The sequence below is a fragment of the Hemiscyllium ocellatum genome, chromosome 7, assembly GCF_020745735.1.
Source record: "Hemiscyllium ocellatum isolate sHemOce1 chromosome 7, sHemOce1.pat.X.cur, whole genome shotgun sequence".
Taxonomy (NCBI): Eukaryota; Metazoa; Chordata; class Chondrichthyes; order Orectolobiformes; family Hemiscylliidae; genus Hemiscyllium; species Hemiscyllium ocellatum.
Window position 1 is genome coordinate 90505208 of NC_083407.1, and position 26857 is coordinate 90532064.

At 40.6% G+C, this 26857-nt stretch overlaps 1 protein-coding gene across 1 annotated transcript in view; it reads left to right on the top strand.

The window, feature by feature from the left end:
- The window catches only part of LOC132817546 (protein unc-80 homolog), a 270588-nt gene that overhangs the window by 24031 nt on the left and 219700 nt on the right, over window positions 1-26857 (top strand). Inside the window, exons 4-7 of the mRNA XM_060828048.1 lie at window positions 11522-11835; window positions 15951-16074; window positions 17778-17848; window positions 22770-22900. Coding sequence (XP_060684031.1) covers window positions 11522-11835; window positions 15951-16074; window positions 17778-17848; window positions 22770-22900 — 640 coding nt within the window. The remainder of the gene's footprint in view (window positions 1-11521; window positions 11836-15950; window positions 16075-17777; window positions 17849-22769; window positions 22901-26857) is intronic.

A 26857-nucleotide genomic window follows, 5' to 3' on the forward strand; every position in this document is an offset into this window, starting at 1 on the left:
GTGGGCCTGTGGAATTCATTGCCACGGAGTGCAGTGGAGGCTGGGACGCTAAATGTCTTCAAGGCAGAGATTGATAGATTCTTGTTGTCTCGAGGAATTATGGGCTATGGGGAGAACGCTGGTAAGTGGAGTTGAAATGCCCATCAGCCATGATTGAATGGTGGAGTGGACTCGATGGCCGAATGGCCTTACTTCCACTCCTATGTCTTATGGTCTTAACTCTACCATCCCATCCACAATTTGTCCTCTCATTTTGCATGCCTATTCATGCTACCTATACATTCCAATGAACCTTCATATCCTTGATACTAACTCATTCCATTTCCATGTTCATTCACCCAGTAAGCACTCTACATAGAACTGATTCCTTTAGTAACAATAATATGTGTGAAACTGTGTTTAAAAAATTAATTATTTGTAATAGTCTTATTTAAAAAACTGATGCATCATCACTATATGAAAATGCCAATTGACCAAGTTTTGAAGTATCAATATCTAAATATGAACACTTGACATCTTTTTAGTTTATGTACTTGAACATTGAGCCAGTTACAAACCAGACTGCAGAAAACAAAACCTTGTAAAGCTATCAGTCAAGCAATGCTTTCAATTCTGTGCATCTCTTTCAATAAAGTAGCATCTTTATGAATATCTCCGCTCTCAGACAGATAGTGAAATGTAATTTCAACAAATAAATCTGGAATTAAAAGCTAGTCTCAGTAATGGTGGCCATGACGACAACAACAATCAAAGATCAGTAAACCTCATCGAGCTCATTAATGTCCTTTAGGGAAGAAAATCTCAATCCTTATCTGATTCGATTTATATGTGACTGTAGACCACAGCAAAATGGTCGACTTTTGGCTGCCCTCTGATGGCCCAAGTAAGCCATTCAGTTCAAGGGCAATTAGGGATGGACAACAAATTCTGGCCATATCAGCTGCCCATAATACATGAAGGAATATAAAAAAGTATTGCATACTCCAATAAGTCATTGCAGAAATGCATTTTCCCCAACATCTTTTTGTAAGATTTGAACTTGAAATCTTATTGGCACAGCCACATAATCTGAAGACATTCCTTACACTATTATTCTATAAAGATCATCCATAATGCCAAAAACCCCTATCAAATGTCCTCTTGACCACCAAACTTGGTGGTATAGTGGACAGTGAAGAAGATTATCTAAGATTACAAAGAGATTTAGATCAACTGGGACAATGGGCTGAGGATTGGCAGATGGAGTTTAATTTGGATAAATGTGAGGTATTACGTTCTGGTAAAACAAACAAGAACAGGGTTACACAATTAATGGTTGGGCCATGGCTTGTAGGACAGAGAAACCTAGGGATTCAAGTACATAATTCTTTGAAATTGGCTTCTCAGGTAGACAGGGTTGTTAAGAAGGCATTTAGCATGCTTGCCTTCATTTCAGACTTTTGAGTATCGGAGTTGGATGTCATGTTACAGTCGTACTGGATGTTGACAAGACCTCTTCTGGAGTACTGTGTGCAGTTCTAGTCATCCTGTTAGAGGAAGGATGTTATTAATTTGGAGAGAGTTCAGAAAGGATTTATCAGGATATTACTGGGATTGGAGGGTTTGAGATATAAAAATAGATTGGCAAGACTGTTGGAGGTTGAGGAGTGACATTACTGAAATTCATAAAATCATGAGGGACAGTTAAGGTGAATGACAAGGGTTCAGCTACTGACAGAGCATATCGCAGCACTGAAGAAAGAACTCGAGGACCTTAGGCTCATCTAAGAGAACGAGATCTTTCTGGACAGGACCTTCAGTGAGATTATTACACTGACCATACCAGAAGAGAGCAGAAGAGAGAAGACGATGAGGAAGGCAGAGAGGAAACAGGTGCAAGAGACCATGGGGGAAGTACCTGTCAGGAACAAGTTGAATCTTTTGGAAACAGTAGAGACGAATGACACTGCCAGTCCGCAAGGCGGTCAGGTCTGTCAATCAAACGTTGGCGTGGAGGCAGAGCCGAGGAGTCAGACATCACACAGAGCCGTGGTGATAGGGGACTCCATAGTGAGAGGAACTGAATGAAGTTTCTGTGGCAACAGGCGGGATTTAAGGATGGTATGTTGCCTTTCTGGTGCCAGGATTAAGGATATCGCAGACAGAGTGCAGGAAATCCTCAAGGGCGAAGGTGAAGAGCCAGAGGTGATGGTACATGTCGGCACAAATAATTTCGGGAAGAAGAGGAGGAACATACTACAGCAGGACTTCGGAGAACTAGGAAGAAGGCTGAAAAGCAGGACGTCCAGAGTGGTTATCTCCAGTTTGCTTCCAGTTCCTCGGGCTGGTGAGGCCAGAAACAGGGAGATAATGGACTTGAACATGTGGCTGGGGAACTGGTGCAGGAAGCAAGGATTGAAATTCTTGGATCACTGGGGTATGTTTTGTGGTAAGCATAAATTATACAAAAGAGATGGTTTGCACTGTAGTAGGTTGGGGACCAGCATTCTGGCAGGCAGGTTTGCTACTGCAACACAGCTGCATTTAAACTAAATAGAGGGGTGGGTAGGAGGGGACAAACTGGAAGTTAAAGAAGGAAATTGAAGGGAAAGTTAGAACAAGGGAAGTCAAGAAAGACGACGGTATCAATGAAGCAGAAAACTCAAAAAGGGATCATGCCATAAGGTTGAGTGAAGTAGGGGTTGAGAGGAAGGGTGAGGGCAGTAACAAATTAAAAATACTATATATGAATGCACGAAATATTCGAAATAAGATGGATGAGCTTGAGGCTCTTTTGGAAATTGGCAACTACGATATTGTGGGGATAACTGAGACATGGCTTCAAGTGGACAGGGCATGGGAAATGAATATTCAAGGCTATACGTGCTATCGTAAGGACCAACTGACGGGCAGAGGGGGTGGGGTGGCCAAATTAGTAAAGGATGATATTCAGTCCCTTGTGCGGGGGACCTAGAATCAGGGGATGTAGTGTCAGTATGGATAGAGCTGAGAAATTCTAAGGGTAGAAAGACCCTCTTGGGAGTTATCTACAGGCCCCCAAACAGTAGTATGAATGTCGGGTGTGAGTTGAATAAGGAGCTGAAATTGGCCTGTCGCAAAGATGTTACTACAGTTGTTATGGGGATTTCAACATGCAGGTAGATTGGGAGAATCAGGATGGTATTGGACCTCAAGAAAGAGACTTTGTGAAGTGCCTCCGAGATGGATTCTTAGAACAGCTGGTGCTGGAGCCGACCAGGGAGAAGGCAATTCTGGATCTGGTATTGTGCAACGAACCAGAATTGGTCAGGGACCTCAAAGTGAAGGAGCCATTGGGAAGTAGTGACCATAATACAATCAGCTTCAATCTGCAATTTGAAAGGGAGAGGGTACAATCAGTAGTGACAATATTTCAGTTGAATAAAGGGAACTATGGAGCTATGAGGGAGGAGCTGGCCAAAGTTCTATGATGCAATACCTTAGCAGGGATGACAGTGGAGGAACAATGGCAGATATTTCTGGTATAATGCAGAAGATGCAGGATCAGTTCATTTCAAAAAGGAAGAATGATCCTATGAGGAGGCATGGGTGGCCGTGGCTGACAAGGGAAGTTAAGAAACATATAAAGTCAAAAGAGAAAAAGTATAACATAGCAAGGATAAGTGGGAAAACGGAGGACTGGAAGCTTTTAAAGAGCAACAGAGAATTACTAAGAAGGAAATATACAGAGAAACAATGAGATACAAAGGTAAACTGGCCAAAAATATAAAGGAGGATAGTAAAAGCTTTTTTAGGTATGTGAAAGGGAAAAAAATGGTTAAGACTAAAATTGGGCCCTTGAAGACAGAAACAGGGGAATATATTATGGGGAACAAAGAAATGGCAGAAGAATTGAATTGGTACTTCAGATTTGTGTTCACTGGGGAAGACACAAGCAATCTCCCAGAGGCAACAGTGGCTGAAGGACCTGAACTGAAAGGAATTTATATTTGCCAGGAATTGGTGTTGGAGACACTGTTAGGTCTGAAGGCTGATAAGTTCCCGGAGCCTGATGGTCTACATCCCAGGGTAACGAAGGAGGTGGCTCTAGAAATCGTGAATGCGTTGGTGATTATTTTCCAGAGTTCGATAGATTCGGGATCAGTTCCTGCGGATTGGAGGGTGGCTAATGTTGGACCACTTTTTAAGAAAGCAGTGAGAGAGAAAGCAGGAAATTATAGACCAGTTAGTCTGACCTCAGTGGTGGGAAAGATGCTGGAGTCAATTATAAAGGATAAAATTACGACACATCTGAATAGCAGTAACAGGATAGGTCAGAGTCAGCATGGATTTATGAAGGGGAAATCATGCTTGACTAATCTTCTGGAATTTTTTGAGGATGTAACTCTGAAGATGGCCAAGGGAGATCCAGTGGATGTAGTGTACCTGGACTTTCAGAAAGCCTTTGATAAGTCCCACATAGAAGGTTAGTGAGCAAAATTAGGGCACATGGTATTGGGGGCAAAGTACTGACTTGGATTAAAAATTGGTTGGCTGACAGGAAACAAAGAGTAGTGATAAATAATTCCCTTTCGGAATGGCAGGCGGTGACCAGTGGGGTACCGCAGGGATCAGTGCTGGGACCGCAGCTTTTTACAATATATATTAATGATATAGAAGATGGTATCAGCAATAACATTAGCAAATTTGCTGATGATACAAAGCTGGGTGGCAGGGTGAAATGTGAGGAAGATGTTAGGAGATTACAGGGTGACCTGGACAGGTTAGGTGAGTGGACAGATGCATGGCAGATGCAGTTTAATGTGGATAAATGTATGGTTATCCACTTTGGTGGCAAGAACAGGAAGGCAGATTACTACCTAAGTGGAGTCAAGTTAGGTAAAGGGGCAGTACAGAGAGATCTGGGTGTTCTTGTACACCAGTCAATGAAGGCAAGCATGCAGGTACAGCAGGTAGTGAAGAAAGCTAATAGCATGCTGGCCTTCATAACAAGAGGAATTGAGTATAGAAGCAAAGAGGTTCTTCTGCAGCTGTACAGGGCTCTGGTGAGACCACACCTGGAATATTGTGTGCAGTTCTGGTCTCCAAATTTGAGGAAAGACATTCTGGCTATTGAAGGAATGCAGCGTAAGTTCACAAGGTCAATTGCTGGAATGGCAGGACTATCTTATGTTGAAAGATTGGAGCAACTGGGCTTGTATATCCTTGAGTTTAGAAGACTGAGAGGGGATCTGATTGAGACGTATAAGATTATTAAAGGATCGGACACTCTGGAGGCAGGAACATGTTTCCGCTGATAGATGAGTCCCGAACCAGAGGACACAGCTTAAAAATAAGAGGTAGGCCATTTAGGACAGAGATGAGGAGAGACTTCTTCACCCAGAGAGTGGTGGGTGTGTGGAATGCTCTGCCCCAGAAGGCAGTGGAGGCCCAGTCTCTGGATTCGTTTAAGAAAGAGTTGGATAGAGCTGTCAAGGATAGTGGAATCAAGGGTTATGGAGATAAGGCAGGAACAGGATACTGATTGAGGATGATCAGCCATGATCATAATGAATGGTGGTGCAGGCTCGAAGGGCAAAATGGCCTACTCCTGCACTTATTGTCTATTGTCTTTTCCCTGGGGTGGGGGTGGGAAGTTCAAAACTAGGGGACATAATTTTGATATAAAAAAATACGAGGGACAACTTTTTTATACAGAGTGGTTCATGTGTGGAATGAACTACCAGAGAAAGTGGTGGATGCCGGTACAGTTACAATGTTTAATAGACATTTGGGTAAGTTCATGAATAAGAAAAATTTGAAGGTATATGGGTCAAATACAGGCATGTGTGACACATTTAATTTGGGAACATTTGGATGTGGATTGGTTGGCTTGAAGGGTCTGTCTCTATGCTGTATAACTCTTTGACTGTCTGTCCAGTGGAAATGTAAGCATTCTCAAGCCTTACCTTCACAATGGCATGTTCATTCGTGTTATCATCCTGAGAATTAGATTGGCTAATGGGCTGAGGAGTGGCAGATGGAGTTTAATTTATATAAATAGGAGGTGCTGCATTTTGGGAAAGCAAATGTTAGCAGGAGTTATACACTTAATGGTAATGTCCAAGGAAGTGTTGTTGAACAAAGAGACCTTGGAGTGCGGCTTCATAGTTTCTTGAAAGTAGAGTCACAGGTGGGTAGGATAGTGAAGAAAGTGTTTGGTATGCATTCCTTCATTGGTCAGAGAACTGGGTATAGGAGTTGGGAGGTCATGTTGCTGCTGTACAGGATGTTGGTTGGGCCACTTTTGGAATATTGCGTGCAATTCTTGTCTCCTTCCTATCAGAAGGATGTTGTAAAACTTGAAAGGGTTCAGAAAAGATTTACAAGGATTTTGCTAGAGTTGGAGGATTTGAGGTATAGGGAGAGGTTGAATAGGCTAAGGCTGTTTTTCCTGGAGCATTGAAGACTGAGGGGTGACCTCATAGAAGTTTATAAAATCATGAGGGGCATGGATAGACTAAATAGACAAGGTCTTTTCCCTGGAGTGAGAGAGTCCAGCACTAGAGGGCATAGGTTTAGTGTGAGAGGGGAAAGATATTAAAGGAACCTAAGGGGCAAGTCTTTCACGCAGAAGGTGGTGCATGTATGGAATGAGCTGACAGAGGAAATGGTGGAGGCTGGTACAATTGCATTATTTAAAAGGCATCTGGATGGGTATATGAATAGGAAGGGTTTAGAGAGATATGGGCCAAGTGCTGGCATATGGGACTAGATTAGGTTGGGATATCTGGTTGGCAAGGACAAGTTGGACCGAAGAGCTGTTTCTGTGCTGTACATCTCTATGACGCTATAAATACAAACACTCAACTCAGCAAAAGGGGAGCATATGTGGCAATTTTACAAGTGTGTTGGAATAAATTATGTTGGTTATATAGCAGGAGGTGATGGCCAGGTGGTATTATCTCTAGACTAAAAATTCAGAAAATTTGGAGGTCTGGGTTTGAATCCTACTATGATACATGGTGGAACTTGAATTTAATATTTAAAAAACGGAATTGGAAGTCTAATGATGACCATGGAAACATTGTTGGTTAACAAGGAAACTGCCATCCTTACTTGGTCTGGCCTACATATGACTCCAGACCCATGCTCAATTGCCTTCTGACAAATGGGGCTGGGCAATAAATGCTCTAAGGGATTAAGTGATGCCTGCGTTCCATGCGTGAATAAAAAAAAAGGTCCACTCTTCAGTTTCATTGCTGGCATCACTGGTTAAAGAGAGCTCCAAATCCATGAGTAAACATTGCTATTAATTGCTCAATTTCCCTCATTGTAGTTACATCTTCTATCCAATTACAGAGGTTTTATTCTTTTGATAAATATGCTGTGCCTTTTTTTCAAAAAGAGTGCATCAATTTATTTCATCTACTGGCTGCCTCTATTCTTGGTGTGCTGCATTGAGATCACAGCACTCAGAGGCTGATATCATTCTAAGGTAAGGCACAGGATGTGCCTAAGGCCAGACTTAAGTATGGAAATAGGTGTTTTTCTCTTTTTTTTAGTCCTCAATCACTGCATTTCCAAAAATACAGTATTCTATTACTGTGATTCATGCGTCTCTGTTACTTTCTATATTTCCTAGTGCTCACTAAATGTTTCTCCACAAAAATAATATAATAATCACGTTCTGTTTTTGTTGGCACAGCCCACTTTCAGAATATAGCTTGACTCTGTTCATAAACATTGCAGTAACAATGGATTCAGCATTGAACTTGGACAGAATAAGGGCTTTATGGAAGGGAGGGAGGACAAATCTGAACCAAACTATCTGGGCTCATCTTGTTCACCTGCTCCAAGTTATTGAATATCATAGAATCCCTCAGCAGGCCATTTGGCCCATCGAGTCCACATGGAGTCTCCGAAGAGCATCCCACCCTAGACCCACCCACCTATCCTGTATTTCCCATGGCCAATCTACCTAGTCTGCACATCTTTGGATTGTGGAAGGAAACCGTAGCAGCTGGAAGAAACCCTCGCAGACACGAGGGGAATGTGCAAACTCCACACAGACAGTCGCACAAGGGTGGGATCGAACCCAGGTCCCAGGTGCTGTGAGGTAACACTGCTCACCACTGAGCCAATTTGTACAGAATCAATCATTCACTTTCTCACATTCCAAAGTGTTTTGAAGCTAATTGATTATTTTTAATGTGCTGTGCTGTAGGGATTTGTTGGAGACAACTTGCTTGTACCCAGCTTCCAGAAGCAAGTATTAAGTAAATGGTCTGTTTTATGGATGATTATCTTTGAGGAGATAAAATTGACTGGTGCACAGGGAGAATTTATCTGCTCTTCAAATAGCGCCATGGGATATGTTCTACCTAAATGATAAGGCACACACAGCTTGAGTTTAATGATTGATCTGAAAGACGATACTTTTCACAAGACAGTAGTAAAATGTCAAAAAGTGTTATATATTCAAATGTTGGGAGTGCTATTGAAAACTAAAAATGGAGCTGCACTAATAAATTAAGGCAAATGCTTAAATTAAGATGGAAAAGAATTTTATATACAAAAGTTAGAATGTCTTCAATAAACTTAAATAGCTGAGCACTTTCCTAAAATGTGACATTAATTAGGCACAAAGAATCTGTATTGATTTTACACACACTATATATCTGTTGGTCACTCAAAACCTTAAATGCAAATATCAGATCAAATAGTGACATGGGAGCAAATCCATAGCAGGGACAGTGTAAAGAACTTATTTAAGGCCCTGAGATGCTACAGGAGTGCTTCCAGTAATGTATCCAATAATTGAAACCTGGCAGAATTGGACCTTATTTCTGAAGCAGACAGAAAGAAAATACATGTTGTGACTAAGAACAGCAAATGGAGTGCTCAGGAGTTGTGGTGTCATTATTTGCAAGCTTACACTTGCAGCTCAAAAGTTTGTCGGCATCCTTTATACAAATTTCAGGTTAGTGGAGCTAACACAGTGCTTCAATAACCCCTGAAGTACTTCATGAAGCCCATTGTCTTGGTGCGCCATATATTTAGTTTTTAATTGCTTTCTTTAATGTTTATCATCGGATAAATTTGATTTCTGTTCACAGTTTCTGTATGGTACAGGTTGAAAGTCAGTTCTTAGAGTTTGTCAGAAAAGGAAACATGATTTAATTGTTCTTATCAATATTGAAACATCTTATATAAGTGACAGAAAAATGGCATCTGATCTATTTTACTAAAATAATATCCTTTATTATGAACAGGAAGTGATGTACTGTACACACTTAACTTGCAACAAATGGAAAATATTGGATCATATAAAGAGTGAATTGTGGTTTTTTTCATTCCTTCCCACATGTTCTATGGCACAATGGTTAGCACTGCTGCTTCACAGCACCAGAGACCTGGGTTCAATTCCCACCTCAGGCAACTGTCGGTGTGGAGTTTGCACATTCTCCCTGTGTCTGCGTGGGTTTCCTCCCACAGTCCAAAAATGTGCAGGTTAGGTGAATTGGCCATGCTAAATTGCCCGTAGTGTTAGCTGCAGGGGAATGAGCATGGGTGGGTCGCGCTTTGGCGGGTCGGTGTGGACTTGTTGGGTCGAAGGGCTTGTTTCCACACTATAAGTAATTTAATCTTTATTTCCTTTGTAATATCTTCCAGTTCTAAACATGGGCTCAAACTGAAAATATTAAATTTTCACAATGTTTTCTGACTTACTGAGTGTTGGCATGGCTTTGTTTTTCAAATAAATTCTTTTTTTTTTAGGCGTGTTTTTAGGGGTCAAAACAATCCTGGAAAATTCAATGAACCAGCCCACCGTTGGCTTGTGCTTTACTCGCAGTTCTATTTGATCTGCGCTGACACAGCCTCAACCAATGTAGTGCTAGTTCAGGACATGTTGAGAAACATAGGTTCACCAATGTCCTTTAGGGGCGGAAATTGCCATCCTTACCTGTTGTGGCCTACGTGTGAGTCCAGGCCCAGAGCAATGTGTTTGATTAGATTAGATTCCCTACAGTGTGGAAACATGTCCTTCGGCCCAACAAGTCCACACCGACCCTCCAAAGAGTAATCCACCCAGGCTCATTTCCCTGTGACTAATGCACCTAACACTACAGGCAATTTGGAATGGCCAATTCACCTGGCATGCACATCTTTGGATTGTGGGAGGAAACCCACGCAGACACAGGGAGAATGTGCAAACTCCACGCAGACGGTCACCCAAGCCTGGAATCGAACCTGTGACCCTGGTGCTGTGAGGCAGCAATGCTAACCATTGAGCCACCATGTTTGACTCTTAACTGCCCTTTGGGCAATTAGGGATGGGCAATAAATTCTGGCTGAGCCAGCAATGCCCCCCCATCCTGTGAATATTTAAAAAAAGGATAACTGAGGCAGAAGGAACTTTCTTGTTTTGAGATTTTGCAATGTACCATTATATTCTGTAGAATATTAATTGATTCACAACCCAAGGGGCAGCACAGTGGCTCAGTGGTTAGGAATGCAGCCTCACAGCCCCAGGGCCCCGGGTTCAATTCCACCCTTGAACGCCAGTCTGCGTGGAGTTTGCACATTCTCCCTGTGTTTATGTGGGTTTTCTCCGGGTGCTCCGGTTTCCTCCCACATGTCCAAAAATGTGCAGGTTAGGTGCATTCGCCATGAAAATGAAAGGTTACAGGGATGGGGTGGGATGCTCTTTGGAGGGTTTGAAACAAGTCATTTGGCCCATTGGGTCCACACCATAAGAGTTTAATGATGACATGGATTGTATATTCAGTTTACTTACCGAAAACCATACTGGGAGGGGAGGGGGTGGGATCTATGGGTGTTGGAATGTTCTAATAACCCAGAGTAATGTTTATTAATGGTTTCCTCTTTGACTTCTGTGTTTCCCTATCCAGACATTGTGTAATTAAAGATACACACCACTTGTTAGGAGAGATTGGTGGGTGCATTGCATGTGGCTAAACTAAGGCAAGATTGTCAATAACAAACCACAAGGAAATAATAATTTAATTTAGTAATTTCTTTTTAGTTCCTTCCCGCCTGTGTTCAACTTAGTTGCAGGAAATGTGTATTATGTAAATCTGCTTTAAGAGAGTGAACCCTGCAATTACTGTAGACTAGATTAGATTACTTACAGTGTGGAAACAGGCCCTTTGGCCCAACAAGTCCACACCGACTCACCAAAGTGAAACCCACCCATACCCCTACACTTACCCTTTACCTAACACTAGGGGCAATTTAGCATGGTCAATTCACCTGACCCGCACATCTTTGGACTGTGGGAGGAAACCGGAGCACCCGGAGGAAACCCACGCAGACACGGGGAGAACGTGCAAACTCCACACAGTCTGTAGCCTGAGTCGGGAATTGAACCCGGGTCTCAGGCACTGTGAGGCAGCAGTGCTAACTGCTGTGCCACCGTGCCGTCCACTAGTACAATGATATTCTATTTATTGATCCTTCATGTCCTCCCAGATCATCAGGGAATCTTTGCTCTAAAATTTCGAGTTGCTAACACAAATTGTTTTGTGTCATACCCCAGGCCATCAAGATAAACTTGGTGTTGCAGAGACAAAACTTCTCCACACACTGCATTGGATGCTCCTGGATGCTCCTTTTGAATGCAGCAATGAGACTGCAACTGCCTTTGGGACTTCACGAGGAGGAGGGTCCAGCTGGTCTGGAAGCAGCAGTGCTTTTGTTCACCAAGTGGAGAATCGTGGGTCTCCAGGCCAGCCTGGACAAGGAAGTGTCACAGAGGAGGAGGAGCATGCAAGACCCAAGCTATTCACAAACTCGATGGCCACTGTCGAATTGTTCGTCTTCTTGTTTGCACCTCTTGTCAATAGAATTAAGGTTTGTTTGGATAATAAATACTTTTCATAAAATTATTGAAACTCAGTACCACTTGTTATTTGAAAATCATTTTTTTAATATTCATTTGTGGCATGTGGGTGTCGCTGATTTGGCCCATCCCTCATTGCCCTTAAGAAGGTAAGCTGCCTCATTGAACCACTGCAGTCCACCTGTAGTGGGTTGACCCACAAAGCTATGAGGAAGGGAATCCAGGATATTGACCCAGTGACAGTGAAGAAATGGCGATATATTTCCAAGTTAGCATGGTGAGTGTTTTGGAGGGGAACTTGAAGATGGTGGTGTTACCATGTACTTGCTCCCCTTAACCTTGTGGATGGAAGTGGTTGTGAGTTTGGGAGGTGATTCTGAAGAACTTTGGCGAATTTCTGCTGTGCATCTTATGGATAGTACACACTATTGCTACTAAGCTTCAGTGTTGGAAGGGGTCGATGCTTGTGGATGTGACGCCAATCAAGTAAGCTGCTGTGTGTTTTGGATGTTATCAAGCTTCCTGAGTATTGTTGGAGCTGCACTTATCTGGAAAAGCAATTTGAAAATCATATTTCAGTAAGCTAATTATTCTGAGTGTTGCTCCATTGCTGAGTTGAGATAGCAACTTATTTAATGGTGTCAGTGCAATCTGACTCCAGTCTGTATTTTAGTCTTCCAATATTGTTGTGCTGAACCTTAATAAATAACTGGTTAGGCTTCAGCTGGAGAACTGCACCTAATTCTGGGCAGCACACTCTCGCAAGATTGGCAAAGCCAACGTAGAAGAAATTCAACAGAATAAACCAGACGTGGAGAGACTAGAGAAACTGATGTTGCTATCCTGAAAGTAGAAGAAGATAAGAGGAGATACAATAGCACTTCCAAGTTTTCAATAGGGTTGATAAATTTAAAAATGAGAAATAATTTCCATTTGAAAGATCAGATGGTGACCAAAGGAAACAAGTATATGGCAACTAGTAAGAGAAACCAAGGAGAGTTGGGGTGTCATTACCCAATGAGTTAAAGACTGAAATATATTGCCACAAGAGTTTTGCAGTAGATTGAATAAGAATCTTCAAAATGATTGGGTATAGAGAACAGTCTATGGGAAAAAAACAAAGGGAGTAGAATGAGTTGCAAAGTTTTTTCAAGGGGCTGGGCAAAGTTAAGAGTCAAGAGTGTGGTGCTAGAAAAGCACAGCAGGTCAGGCAGTATCCAAGTGGCAGGAAAATTGATGTTTTGGGCAAAAGCCCTTCATCAAGTGCCCTTCTCCTATGTTTTATGATTCTATAATTTAACAATTGCCATCCTGTAGATATTGCATTAGACCAGGGATGGGGAACCTGCGGCCTTCAGGCTGCATGCGGCCTTCTAGGCCATTTTGTGTGGCCTTTTGAATGAATCTAAATTTTGCAGAACAAATCTTTTATTTTTTATTAATGTTATTTTTCATCCTTTGTTATCTTTATTTTAATCTTAAAATGAATGTATTTAAAATACCAGAGTATAAAAGAAAATTCAACAAAATAATCCTCACAGACTGACTGCCACAATTAAAAAATTAGTAAGTCACAAAGGCTATTTCGACACTTGCTATGCTCATGATTTAGTTATAAAGTGACTCTAGTTAGATTTTTACAAAAGTGTGAATTTTGAAGAATATATAATTGGAGTTTCTTGGATACGGCCTTATTAGATTACAACTAACATAATGCGGCCTTCCAACATGAAAAGGTTCCCCACCTCTGTATTAGACCATATATTAGACTCCATCATTTGGATTTAGAAATCCTTTATAAAGACTTTTGCATCAAATTTCCAGCAGCACTTGCAGAAATTTAGCATGATTTGTGTTGCCCAGCTGCAGTTGACTAAATGCTGTTCAAAACCATTGTAGTGGACATTATATTTTCCCTGTAGTTGCAGAGAAAGAATGGATTCTTTATAAAAGCATGGTTTGTACAAATTCAGCTTATCTTGTAAAAAAAACAAACTGGATTATTTGATTTGTGCCAATTAAGGAGTAAACTCATGTTTGTAAGCACTCAGGTTTGGCAATGTGGGGCACCAATGTAAACAAACAGTCACAATCTTTGTGAGGAGGCTTGAGAACAGCATTGAGCTAATTTTGGGAAAACTGGAGCATTGTGCAGCCAATTCATAAAGAGATTCCAAAACTATAACAGTTTTCCAACAAGTTTGTGCTGCCACAGCAACTCAGAATGAATTGAGTGATGTTGCTATTGGTGGTGACATTGTGGTAATATCACTGGGTTAATAATCCAGAGCCCCAGGCTAACCTTACAGGAAAATGCATTCAAATTCCACCATAGCTGCCTTAGAGGTGCAGGTTGAAAAATAGCCAAGTTTGAATTCAGTAAAAATCTGTAATAAAAAGCTCACTGAAAGGTAGCCGTGTAACCTTTGTCAATTGTCGTAAAAACTCATCTAATTCACTAATGTCATTTAGGGAAGGAAATCTGCTATTCTTACCTGGTCTGGCTGACATGTGACTCCAGCCCCACAACAATGTAGTTAACTCTTAACTGTCCCTGGGCAATAAATACTTACTAGTCAGTGACACTGATGTTGCATGAACAGTTTTTTTCAAAAAAATATATGTTCAGGGGTTAAATACTTTACGATTAGGTTCATTCTCTCCTATTATAAGACCATAAGACATAGGAGTGGAAGCAAGGCCATTCGACCCATCGAGTCCACTCTGCCATTTAATCATGGCTGATGAGCGTTTCAATTCCACTTACCCACACTCTCCCCGTAGCCCTTGATCCCTTGCGAGATCAAGAATTTATGAATCTCTGCCTTGAAGACATCCAATGTCCTGGCTTCCACTGCGGTCCATGGCAATGAATTCCACAGGCCCACCACTCTCTGGATGAAGAAATGTTTCCTCATTTCTTTTCTAAATTGACCCCCTCTACTTTTAAGTCTATGCCCACAGGTCCTAGTCTCCCTGCCGAGGGAAGCAACCTCCCAGCGTCCCCCCTTTCTAAGCCATGCATTACCTTGTAAGTTTCTATTAGATCTCCCCTCAACCTTCTAAACTCTAATGAATACACTTCCAGGATCCTCAGCCAATCATTATATGTTAGACCTACCATTCCAGGGATCATCTGTCTGAATCTCCGCTGGACACGCTCCAGTGCCAGTATGTCCTTCCTTTGGTGTGGGGCCCAAAATTGGCAAAGTATTCTAAATGGGGCCTAACTAGAGTTTTATAAAGTTTCAGAAGCACATCACTGCTTTTATATTCCAAACCTCTTTAGATAAATGACAACATTACATTTGCGTTCTTAATCACGGACTCAACCTACAAATCAACTATTGAGCTCTGAATGCAGACTTCAGTGCTACTCTTAAACTAAAGGAAAAATTAACAGAGCACATTGAATTGCTGAGTGCAGAAGAAGATGATTCAGTCCATTGGCTCTGCACCAATCCTTCAAAGGGCATCCCACCATACATCCACCCGCCTACTCTAGCCCTGTAACCTTGCATATCCCAGGGCCAATTCACCTAACTTATGTGTTTCTGAACACAATGGGCAATTAAGTGTGGCCAATTCACTTAACCTGCATATCTTTGGACTGGTGGAAGAGATCAGAGGACCCGGAGGAAACCCATGTAGATGGAGGGAGAATGTGCAAACTCCACACAGACAGTCACCCAAGGCTCGCATTGAACCCGGGTCTCTGATGCTGTGAGGTAGCAGTGCTAACTACTGAGTCACCGTGCCACCCAATATGTGAAAATTGAAACAGATGTAATCCTCAAAGAGGAATCATTGATTGTTATCTTGTAAACGGCACAATACTCAGTTGTTTAATCAGTTATGCATAAGTTATTTGTTGATTATTGTTGCCTGGTGCATTTCAGTATTATCTTGTCATGCATACTCAAGAAAGTTCACGATTTTCATCAGTGAAGTTAAATGAAAATAATCATTAGGAATTATTTTATTTTTATATCAAGTATTGCAGAAAATATTAATTTGAATAATTGTGATTTAACACATGTTTTGGATAAAATTCTGATTAAATAAAAGTAATTTACTCAGCATTCCAAAATTAATGATGTGTTATTTTAAATTGTTTCTTTCTTAGGAATCAGACCTTACCTTTCGCCTGGCTAGTGGTCTAGTAATTTGGCAGCCAATGTGGGAGCACAGGCATCCTGAAGCACCAGCATTTACTGCTTTGGTAAAACCGATCAGAAATATTGTTACAGGTGAGAAAATGGTGACAATGTGATATAGTTTAAAAGTACCTGCTTACGTTGACAAACATATAACTCAAATATAACTGTGCGGCTGAACACGGAATAGAATCCCTACAGTGTGGAATCAGGCCATTCGGCAATCGAGTCCACACCAACCCTCCAAAGGGCATCCTACCCAGATCCACTACCCTATCCTATTCTCGTAATCCTGCATGTTACCATGGCTAACCCACCTGGCCTGCACATCCCTGGACACTATGGGGCAATTTAGCATGGCCAATCCACCCAGCCTCCACACCTTTGGACTGATTGTATAAAATACCTTTGTCCACAGACATTAGAGCTATCCATATAAAATAAAAGGATTATTCCCTGTATAAAATTAATATTTATAAGAATGGACAGTGCAGTTGTGTGATAATATTTATGGTGTAGTTTCAAAGTGTTTTAAAAATACAGGTTTAATATGTCTACTATCTTAAGATACAGTCGCAGAATTTGATATTCCTCTCACACCTCCAATGGATCAATTTGAGCTGCAGATACATTTCAGCACTGAATGGTTAATAAAGGGCTTTAGACCACAAACCCTGACTCTGTAGTGCTGGTGTTTTCAGTGCTGTGAATTTAATTTGAAAAGGTGGATGTGGAGTCCACTCATAGCTACTTGCAGCACGGTCTGCACTGACTGCCATTTTGTGTAGGCTGATAGCGCGTGTGGCGTGTGCAGCATGGAAGTGTGGAGAGTGAATAGAATGGATATCAGACAGCTTTTAATGTGATTTGATGTCAATCAGTATATTGACCTCATGGCTCCAGTAACTCCCCCATTGTAAACATGCTCAGGTAAACATGCATTCAGCTGCAGAGTCGATAATGAAGCCATTGATGATGCGATTGCTAAAATAAGTCAGTTGGTGTCAGAACTGAACTTGGATGAAGAGAGAAACGTGCTACAGAGAGTCCCCAATTTACAAACCTCTGGCTTATGAATGCTCCTACTTATGAATGGATCCCATATATGGTTATAATTTGAGCGCCCCACCATATGAACATTTCCTTTACTTACAAATAGTTGTTTTCCATTGTGTTCCAACATGCGTACAATTTGACTTGCGAATGGATTCCAGAATAGAACCGTTCACAGTCTGGGGACTGTCTGTACGCTCTTTTTGTGATAAAGCACAATGCTGTCAATATTACACAAAGGTGGAGCCAAACCTCAGTTTTTTGTTTAAAGAATGAACAACTGGAGTTTATAAAAACTGAGCAACTGGCAGAAATGCAAAGTTAAATGGCAGCAGAACTAAAGGGCAAAACCCCTTCAATACACACTAATGGTCAGAAGTGTCTGAAATATTGCAGGTGCCATGTGTTCGCCAGTGGCCTGTGTATTAATTACTCCTGCAGCTGATTCCCCAGCAATGCTGGGTCTTCACATAAAAGGAATATTTCTACATCTGGAGATGATGCACAGGAAGGCCTTTGAACTGAAATTGCTGCTTAAATATAGTATTTGACTGTTTGAGGTGGCAATTACGATTAGAGCTTACCTCCACGAACAAGTGACTAAAATAGCCAGATTTCAAACAGGTCAGAATTTCAACCTAGTATTTGGTGCCATCTGCCTAATTTTCACTGACCAAATGGACAGGCAAGAGTGGAACATCCAAACACTTGTCCACTAGTGATTTATGACTTTTCTTTTGTAGCTAAACGAACTTCACCCTTAAACAACAGAGGAACATCTTGTGACTCTGATAAAGCTGGAAAAACAGTGAGTGTTTATCTTAACATTATTTGCTGTTTACGGTGTTTATATCACATGGCAGTAAGAATCAACCATTTAGCCTTGTGAGTCTACTCCTCACCTATACATTTGTCACATTAAAATAAGACTTGCTATAAAGCAAATCAATGCAGAAGTGATTTGCCTGGGTTATGGTTAGCGCTTGTGGCTTTTGCATATTCAGCAACTTGGCTAACTTGAACAAAAGTGTTGATATGTTCTGAACTTTGAGTGCTCCAGGATATTAGCTCAGGTATTTCTCAGCAATGGATGCATCCATTCTGGGAAGTCTGACATCTCTCAATTTTGCAAAGTGACTACCTTTGAATAGGTGTTCTGAGCATTATTAATATTTGCGAGGAGGTTTCGCCAAGCTTAAAGACTGGTCACAATATAATTGTACAAAATAAAAATTAGTGATGAATTTCTGCAGGGTTTCTTTTCATGGCACTGGTGTAACTTTGTCATACTACCCAAGTCACAATGCTGGAAAGGAAGAATGTGCCAAGAACTGCAGGCTGATTTTCATTTATCCTAGTGTTGCAGCTGAACTGAGAGTTGACTAGGTATGTTTAAAGATTATAAAGGCTTGATAGATGACGCATCAACTTGAATAAAGGAAATTATAGCATGATTATAACAGATGAAGCCATTTAGCCCATGCCTATGTTTGCTTCCCATACGAGTAACTCACCTAAGTTCACTTATCTGCCTTTTTCCCCATTGCCCTGGATATTTTTCTACCTAAGCAATTATCCAATTCTATGCTGCAAATTTTTATTGAATCTGCCTCTGACATACTCTAGGACATTGCATTTTGGATCCTAACCACTTGCTGTGCTGTAAAGGCTTCCTTTGTGACACACCATGATGTCATTTACAAACACACTCAATCTATACCCCGGTTCTCAATCCACCAACAGTAATAGGGTTTCTCCATCACCTCTGTTTAGACCCCTTCATTATTTTGAATTCTTCTGTCAAATTTCTTCCCAGTCTTTTTGTCTCTGTGAAGAACAATTCCAGCACTCGAATCTAGCCTTGCAACTGAAGTTCCTCATTCTTGGAATCAATGTAAATATTTTTCGCACTCTTTCCAATGCCTTCACCTCCAGAATAAAGTGTGCTCAGGATTGGGTGCCGTTTTCCAGTTGAGGTTCAATTAATGCTTTATTTGAGGTTTGCCATAACGTCTTTGTTTTTGTACTCTTTGCTTCTAAATACAAAGCCCAGATTCATTATTTACTGTAGTTAGCACTTTCTCAATCTGTCCTGCCCCCTTTAGTGATTTCAGCTCGTGTTGTCACTTGTTATCCAAGGTGCCCTGAGAGGCACCTGGTTAACTCAGATGGTTAGAATGTGATGGTAGCAACACTAAAGTCACAGTTCAAAACGTGCACAGGTTGGAGTGTGTTAGACTATAAGACCGTAAGAAATAAGAACAAGAGTAGGCCATCAGCTCTCTGAGCCATCTCTGCCATTCAATACAATCATGGCTGACCCAACACGCCTCACATTTACTTTCTTGCCCTTTCCTCACTTGATTCCCTGACTGATAAGCAATCTGTATCTCAGCCTTAATTACACACAGGACTCTGACCCCTGTGGTAAGGAGTTCTGAAGACTTTCACTTTGAGAGAAGAAATTCCTCCTCATCTAAGCTTTAAATTGGCACCCCATCATTGTGAGACTATAATTTCTGGTTCTAGACTTTCCCATGAGGGGTTATGTCCTGTCAACATTTGCCCTGAAAAGCCCCTTAGGAATCTTGTATGTTTCAATGAGATCACCTCTCATTCTTCTAAATTCCAGTGAATAGAGTCCCAATCTGTTTCGCCTTTGCTCATAAGACAATCCTTCCATACCAGGGACCACCCTAGTGAACAGTCTCTGAACTGCCTCCAATGAAATGATATCTTTCCTTGAATAAGGAGATCAAAACTGCTCACAGTACACCAGATGTGGTCTCATCAGCACCTTATGGAGTTGCAGTAAGACTTCCCTATTTTTATACTTATATGCTATTGAAATATGGGCTAACATTCCATTAGTTTCCTGATTGCATACTGCATAGATGCGCTAGCCTTCTCTGCTTCATGCAAAAGTATCTCCAATCCCTTTGCTTTGTAGCTTTCTGCAAGTTTTTTTTTCCATTTAAATAATATTCTGTTCTTTTGTTCTCCCTTCCAAAATGAACACCTTTGCATTTTCCCATATTATATTCCATTTGCCAACTGTTTGCCCACTTACTTAAACTGTCAATATCTCTCTGTAAACTGTTTCTGCTCCTTTCACAAACTGCTTTTCCACCTATTTGTGACTCACCTGCAAATGTGACTATCTTACATTCACTTCCCTTCTCCAAATCATTAACATATATTGTAAACAGTTGCTGTCCCAGCATTGAACCTTGTGGTACCCCACTAGTTACAGTCACTGACCTGAAAAAGAATCCCTTATCCCCACTTGCTGTTTCCTGCACATTACCTCATTTTCTAACCATGCTAATATATGACACCAACACTGTGGGCTCATATTTATGACTTAACCTTTTGTGAGGTACCTTGTTGAATGCCTTTTGGAAGTACAAATATAACACATCTACTGGTCATGATTTTCCAAATGTACTACTGTTACTTCCAGAATGAACAATCCTCATACTTTTCCAACAATAAATGATAGACTCATTCACTTATAGTTACCCACATTTTGCCTCCCTCCCTTTTTGAACTACACTGGCAGGTTTTCAATCCTTTGGTACTTCTCCAGAGTGCAAAGATTTTTAAAAATTACAACCAATGCATTCACTATCTCTGTAACTACCTCTTTTAGGATTCTAGCGTGCAAGTCATCAGGGCCAGGGTACTTATGTTTTTTAATCCCATTAGTTTGTTGAATACTACTTAATATTTAATTCCTTCCCCTTATTCTTCTACATTAATGGGATGTCCAAAGTATTTTCTTCCATAAAGAGTTGCAAAATATCTGTTTAACTTCTCTCCCATTCCTTATTCCCAATAATAATCTCCCCAGATTCATCCTAGTTAGACACTTCTTTGCCTATTTAAATACTTAAATGTCAGTTTTTATATGAATGGCCTGTTTCTGCACTGTAGGAATTCTAAGCTTCTCACCAGTTTACCCTCATCATTTATTTTCTCTGTCTTCATTATCTTTTTGGCCTTCCTTTGCTGGATTCTGAATTTATCCCAGTCTTCAGGGCGACCACTGACTTTAGCCTCCTCCTATCCTTATTTTTTCAACTTAATATTCTCCTTAACTTCCTTTGATTCCTGATGAAGGGTTTTTCCCCGAAATGTTGATTTTCCTGTCCCTTTGATGCTGCCTGACCTGCTGCGTTTTGCCAGAACCTCTCTAATTTGACTCTAATCTCCAGCATCTGCAATACCCACCTCTGCCTCCTTAACTTCCTTGGTTAGCCATTGTTAGATAATCCCTGTCTTTGAGTCTTCCCTTCTTGTTGGAGTGTATTCTTTGCTAAGAGCCATGAATTACCTCCTTAAATATCTGCCACTGCTTGTTTACCATCATTCCTGCTAATCTGTCTGTCCAGTTCACTTTAGAGAACTATATCCTCATTTTATTGTAATTTTCTTTATTTAAGTTAACCACAGTTGTTTGTGACCCAAGTTTCTCACTCTTGAACAGAATATTAAATTCTATCATGTTACGATCACTACTTGGTTGGGAACCTTTGCTCTATTTATCCATTAAGCATGCCTCATTGACCAAAATTAATAAATTCCATGCCACTGTCATCCTCACAACCCAAATCATTTTTTGAGTTTTGGCTTATCCACAAATTTGAGATTGTTTTCTGTATATACAGATTGATATAATTAATACAAATGAAGAAAATCAAAGATAATAACACCAAACCCTGGTAGACTCTAATGTGTTATCTCTAAAGATAACAATCATCATGACAATCTTTTAAACATTTTTGTAAATTTTTCTTTTATCTTTTAGTCATTTTTGTCTTCAGACTTCAGGTACCATTTTATTCCATGAGCCCTAACTTTGATGATAAGCCTTTTATTTGCTACTTTCTCTCATGCCTTTTGGTGATTCAAGTACATCAAAGCAGCCACATTACGCTCACCAAACCTTTCTGTTATCTTACCAAAAAAACCTCAAATCCATGCTAGTTTTTCTTTGTTGAAACTGACTGGTAATTTTGATCCGAATTAGTATTTCTAACAACTTGCTTAAAATAGAGATTAAACTGGTTACATTAAACAGGATTCCTTCAGGGGCAAAAAAAAACAAGCTGAATCAGTGACAGGAGAGGTAATGTTTATTGATTGGAGTAGTTCTACAAATAAAACCTTTATGGAAGCGAAAACCACATGCATTCAAGTACTTAACTTTGACTCAGCATACCCTTGATATTAGAGATCAGTTCAAGAACTTGATATACACTGCGCCTTACACAGTTTAAATGTGCAGGAGTTTTGAATCTATGCACCATCATGTGTTTCTTTTGTTCAATGATTTGTATGAAAAACTATATAAATGTTACTTCTAACTTTTAGTAAAGCTGTAAACTGGCTAATGACATAACTGTAAATGATTCATTGTTGCTTATGGTTGTTGTTTATTTCTTCTCTTCACACGTATCTTTTTCCTAATGAGGATGTGTTAGTAGACTGATCATCAACTGCTTAAACCACATCATGAGTATGTGTGTCTTTTATGGCCAGCAAGTCTTGGTGTGGAACGTGAACCCAGGACTTGGAACTTACAGACAGGAATATTACCCATTAAGCTACAAGACTTCCTTTGTGTTATTGTGATGTGTCTTGAAAATGGGAATACTATATAATTTCTATTAGGTGTGAACATGGCAACATAATCGTGCAAAAATTAATTAATACTCTCAAATGCTTCAAAGGATTTCCAAGTGGTGTGTGAGACTGTTCAGCTTGACTCTGTACCTCCAGAGACCAGGCAGCAGAGCTGCCATCAAAGAAATTCATTTGAAACGGCAGAAGCCTCTCAGGACAAAGGAACCTCAAACTCCAGGTACGACTGCTTTCCTATTTAATATTAGTTAATAATTATATCATCCTTCTTTGTGAAAATGAGTCAATGTTCTGTGGCATTACTAACCACAACAAACCGTAGAAGTTTAGTATGGAGATTTTAAGCAGCTTTTATTGCCTTTATTTTCTGGTGATTCATATCCGTCATTGGCTCACAGTGGGTGGAATGTTTCCAGTCCTGCTGAAATATGTTTGAAGTCAGGGCAGGGAGCAATTTTGGACATGGGGACATTGAGCCAATGGGCTGATGTTTTCCTGTCTCTTGGCAATTTCGAGTGAGTGACAGACAGATAGAGCTAAATGCATGCCACCAGAGACCCACTGGTTTTGGCACTTGGCGATTGTAACTTTAAATAATGCCTCCATTTTAAGGCAACGTGCCACTCTCCAGTACCCACCTCTTCCAGTGGGACTGCCATCTTTGCATAGTTGCATAGCCTCAAATTAGCTCCCACAGCCTCATACCACTGACCTGTCATTTTTAGTTGTATGGGACTCTTAATCAGTCACTTCTGGGATGATCACAATTTCAGGAAGGATTGACAGACCATTGAGGAAGCAATGTGTTTTTGGCTGCAGTGGAAGAATATTTCCAATATTGGAAAGATTTCGCATAATCACACTATCAAATGACAAGGTCTGGTATTTTTGGTATCTATTTGACGTTAATTGGAAAATTGGGTTATAATGTTAAGGACCACACTTTGCTTTGAAAAATGTCACATCACTGTAGTTCTAGATCTGTTACTGTCAGATTGTCCAAAAGTCCTGCCCGGGCTCTTTTGGTGGATGTACATTTAGTGGTACTTAGCTACTTCTTAGATGTTCTTGCCTCCTCCTCTGGTCACTCAACTGGCTTGTATCCATGGTGACTGCAGAATCTGCTAGAAAGTCTGGAGCTGGAATGATAGTTTTTTTTCTTGAGTGTGGGTTTGTCACTTCTCTTCCATTTTCCCCTTCTACGATTGGAATTATAAGTTGGATCTCTGCTTAATGTCATGACCCCACCTTCTGGGCCTGCCCACCATCTTCATGCTGGGCAGAGATGGAAAGGGAGTTGATGGTTTGCAGGGCAGGCAGGTTTAAAAGCCTGTGTCCATTCATTGGGATTTTGCCCCAGTTTGGTAAATGAGTGTAGGATTGCATAAAACGTTCACCTCACCCATTCCATAACCAATATGCTTCCCGTAGATCCATATTACCCCCCTTCCCCCTAACACACTCCCTGCTGTATACCTTCACACCCTTTCGTTGTCCATCCCCCTCCATACCTTTAGTATCTCATTCACCTGATAAAGACTTATGCTCAACATCGACTCTCCTGCTCCTTGGATGCTGCCTGACTGGCTGTGCTTTTCCAGCACCACACATTTCAACTCTTATCTGCAGATGTCACTTTCTCCCATTCACCTGCCATGCACGATCATCAAGTTTCCACGCCATACAGAACTCACGAACCCTATAAGATTTTGAAATATCCAAACGCCTGTCAAAATAAACAACCAGCCAGCTATAAAAATAATTTTTAAAAATAATCCCATTTAATGACCATAAAATTCTCAACACAGTAAACTGTTTCTCGAACGCCAATGATCTTACTGAGCTAAAACCATTTGAGGATTTGTGGCTTAGCCAAACATTTGTAACGAATTTGCATTGCTCAAATTATCAACAAAACCTTCATGATTGAATACATTAGGTCCTTTTGAACTCAGGTAAAGAGCTCAGCCAAGTGTTCAAGCTTTAAAGCATTGAAACAGATTGATGAGCTGTCAACCAAAGAGTTCAAACAAATGTTCAGACTTTGTAACGAGGCACCAGCTATCTGAACTGTCAGTCAATGGAAAGATTAAAGCACAAAGGACCACAGATACAGTCAAATCTGAATTTCACTATTGTTCAGTGCAAAAGACCATTTATTCTGTGGATCATGCACTGAAATGTATCTGCAGACATTTCCACTTTAATGGAACTTGTCTAATTAGTGGACAGTATGCTTTTAAGATTACAATCCCTAAAATCAATCACTGTATTAAAAATGTGTATATCTTCTTGTAGAGCATTCCATTGAGATGTCCAGTTTGCCATACCTTTTGAACTTACTTGTGCCTAGATCCTTGATTCCAGACTGGCATTGCCTTATGTTTCACAGTACAACAGAAATGACTTAAATTGCAAAGCTTTCAGAAAATGGACTCTTTGTAGTGGATCTGAAATGCATCCCTACAATGGAACTGGTGTCATCAGGATTGTTGGATGTGGTTTTGCAGTTTACACTGTTATTGAAGATTGCTGATTGTTGGACGAGTCTTGGAATTGGGCCCCACCTACCAGTTTTAAAACCTGCCCATTTTGACTTTGTCCCAAGTCATATCGAGAAATTCCAGCCTCTGGCTTCTGAGACTGCCAATTTCTAACAATACAGTGAAGCCAACTTACTTTTTCTCTAACTTCACTTTCAACTTTTCCCTCTTTCTTTCTTACCATTTTAATTTTCTATTTCTTTCTTTTTATGATTCCAAATCTGGAGTAAAGATGGCCATTCTGTCAACATTCAACATGGCTTTTTGAAATAAATTAAAATTTGTCCCTCAGCCATTAGAAATAAGTATTTCTAAATGAGTTCCACAATGACTGCAACCATGGATGATTGTAATCTTCTAGACATTTCTGAAATCCAGCTCAGTGTGATTACCATTGCTCATTTCCACTGGTGCCCATTATTCCATGTACATCATTTTCTTCTTATCAAGCTTAGCCACTGGCCATGAACAATCATTTATCTTTTGCTACAAATCTAGTGCAAACTAATTATCTGCATTAATTTGCTCCCTCAAGTCCTAAGACCAAAGAATAAAGACTTAACTGCATCTGACGTATAATTGATTTAGCCATTGATCACCAGACCTAATGAGATCACCTAAAGAATTACAGGGACTAATTGATTCTATTCAATACTTCTGAATCAGTTTGGAGTGCAGAGGAAACATTGGCATTTTTTCAGTCCACTATGAATTAGCTCCCCAAACACTTGTTCTCATCTTCACCCCGACAGTGCAAAAAAACCCATTTCTTTTCATTGTGATTATATTATCCATCCAGTTGCATTTTTGCTTAATAAGCTAACCCCATCTCAGACTCCACCCTGCTCTAATATGGATTTGAGTCTGTCCTCCTCTTTTACTTAATTTGGCTGGGAATAATCTCAGCTGTACTTTAACTGCCCATTAAACTCCACATTAAGTTTGATTTTAATGGTATCATAAGGTATTATTGATTAAACTATTGATCTGAATGAGGCAAATACTTAGAATAATTTAGCTGGATCAAATATTCCCTCCATAGTACCACAACAGATGTACCAAGACCACCTGGACTATGATGGGTTAAGAAGGCAGTTCACCACCACTTTCTTGATGGCAGTTAGGAATGAGCAGTTATTAATAGCCTAGCTAGTGACAACTGCATTCACCCGGGTCATCTTCCACTTCATGTGGAGATCAAAGATGGACCATGTCCAAAGAGACACCATGCATAAAGATCAGAAGAAAGGGGAAAAACACACATAATGCTACCCTCATCCTAATGTCCACCTTCAGGTGTGGCTGCATCAAGCTGTCCGTGGATCCCTGGTATGCAAATACCAAGTGTGATTACATACTGAGGTTCTACCTGTCCCCGGTGTTGTGAAGGATGGGCCTGGCCTCACTGCCATTGCGCACTCCATGTAGTTGGACCGTTCCATATCACCTGTCCTTCATAGTGAAATTTATGAAGGCAAATACCTTTAACCAGAAGTCCATCAGGAAGTGGTCAACACGTAATGTCCTTGAGACCCTTTGGAGAGGGTGGATCCTGTTAAGTAGTTCCCTGGGCAGACTGTCAAAGTCATTTGGCTGAAATCCTCATTGCCAGAACTTTCAAACAAGCACCAAGA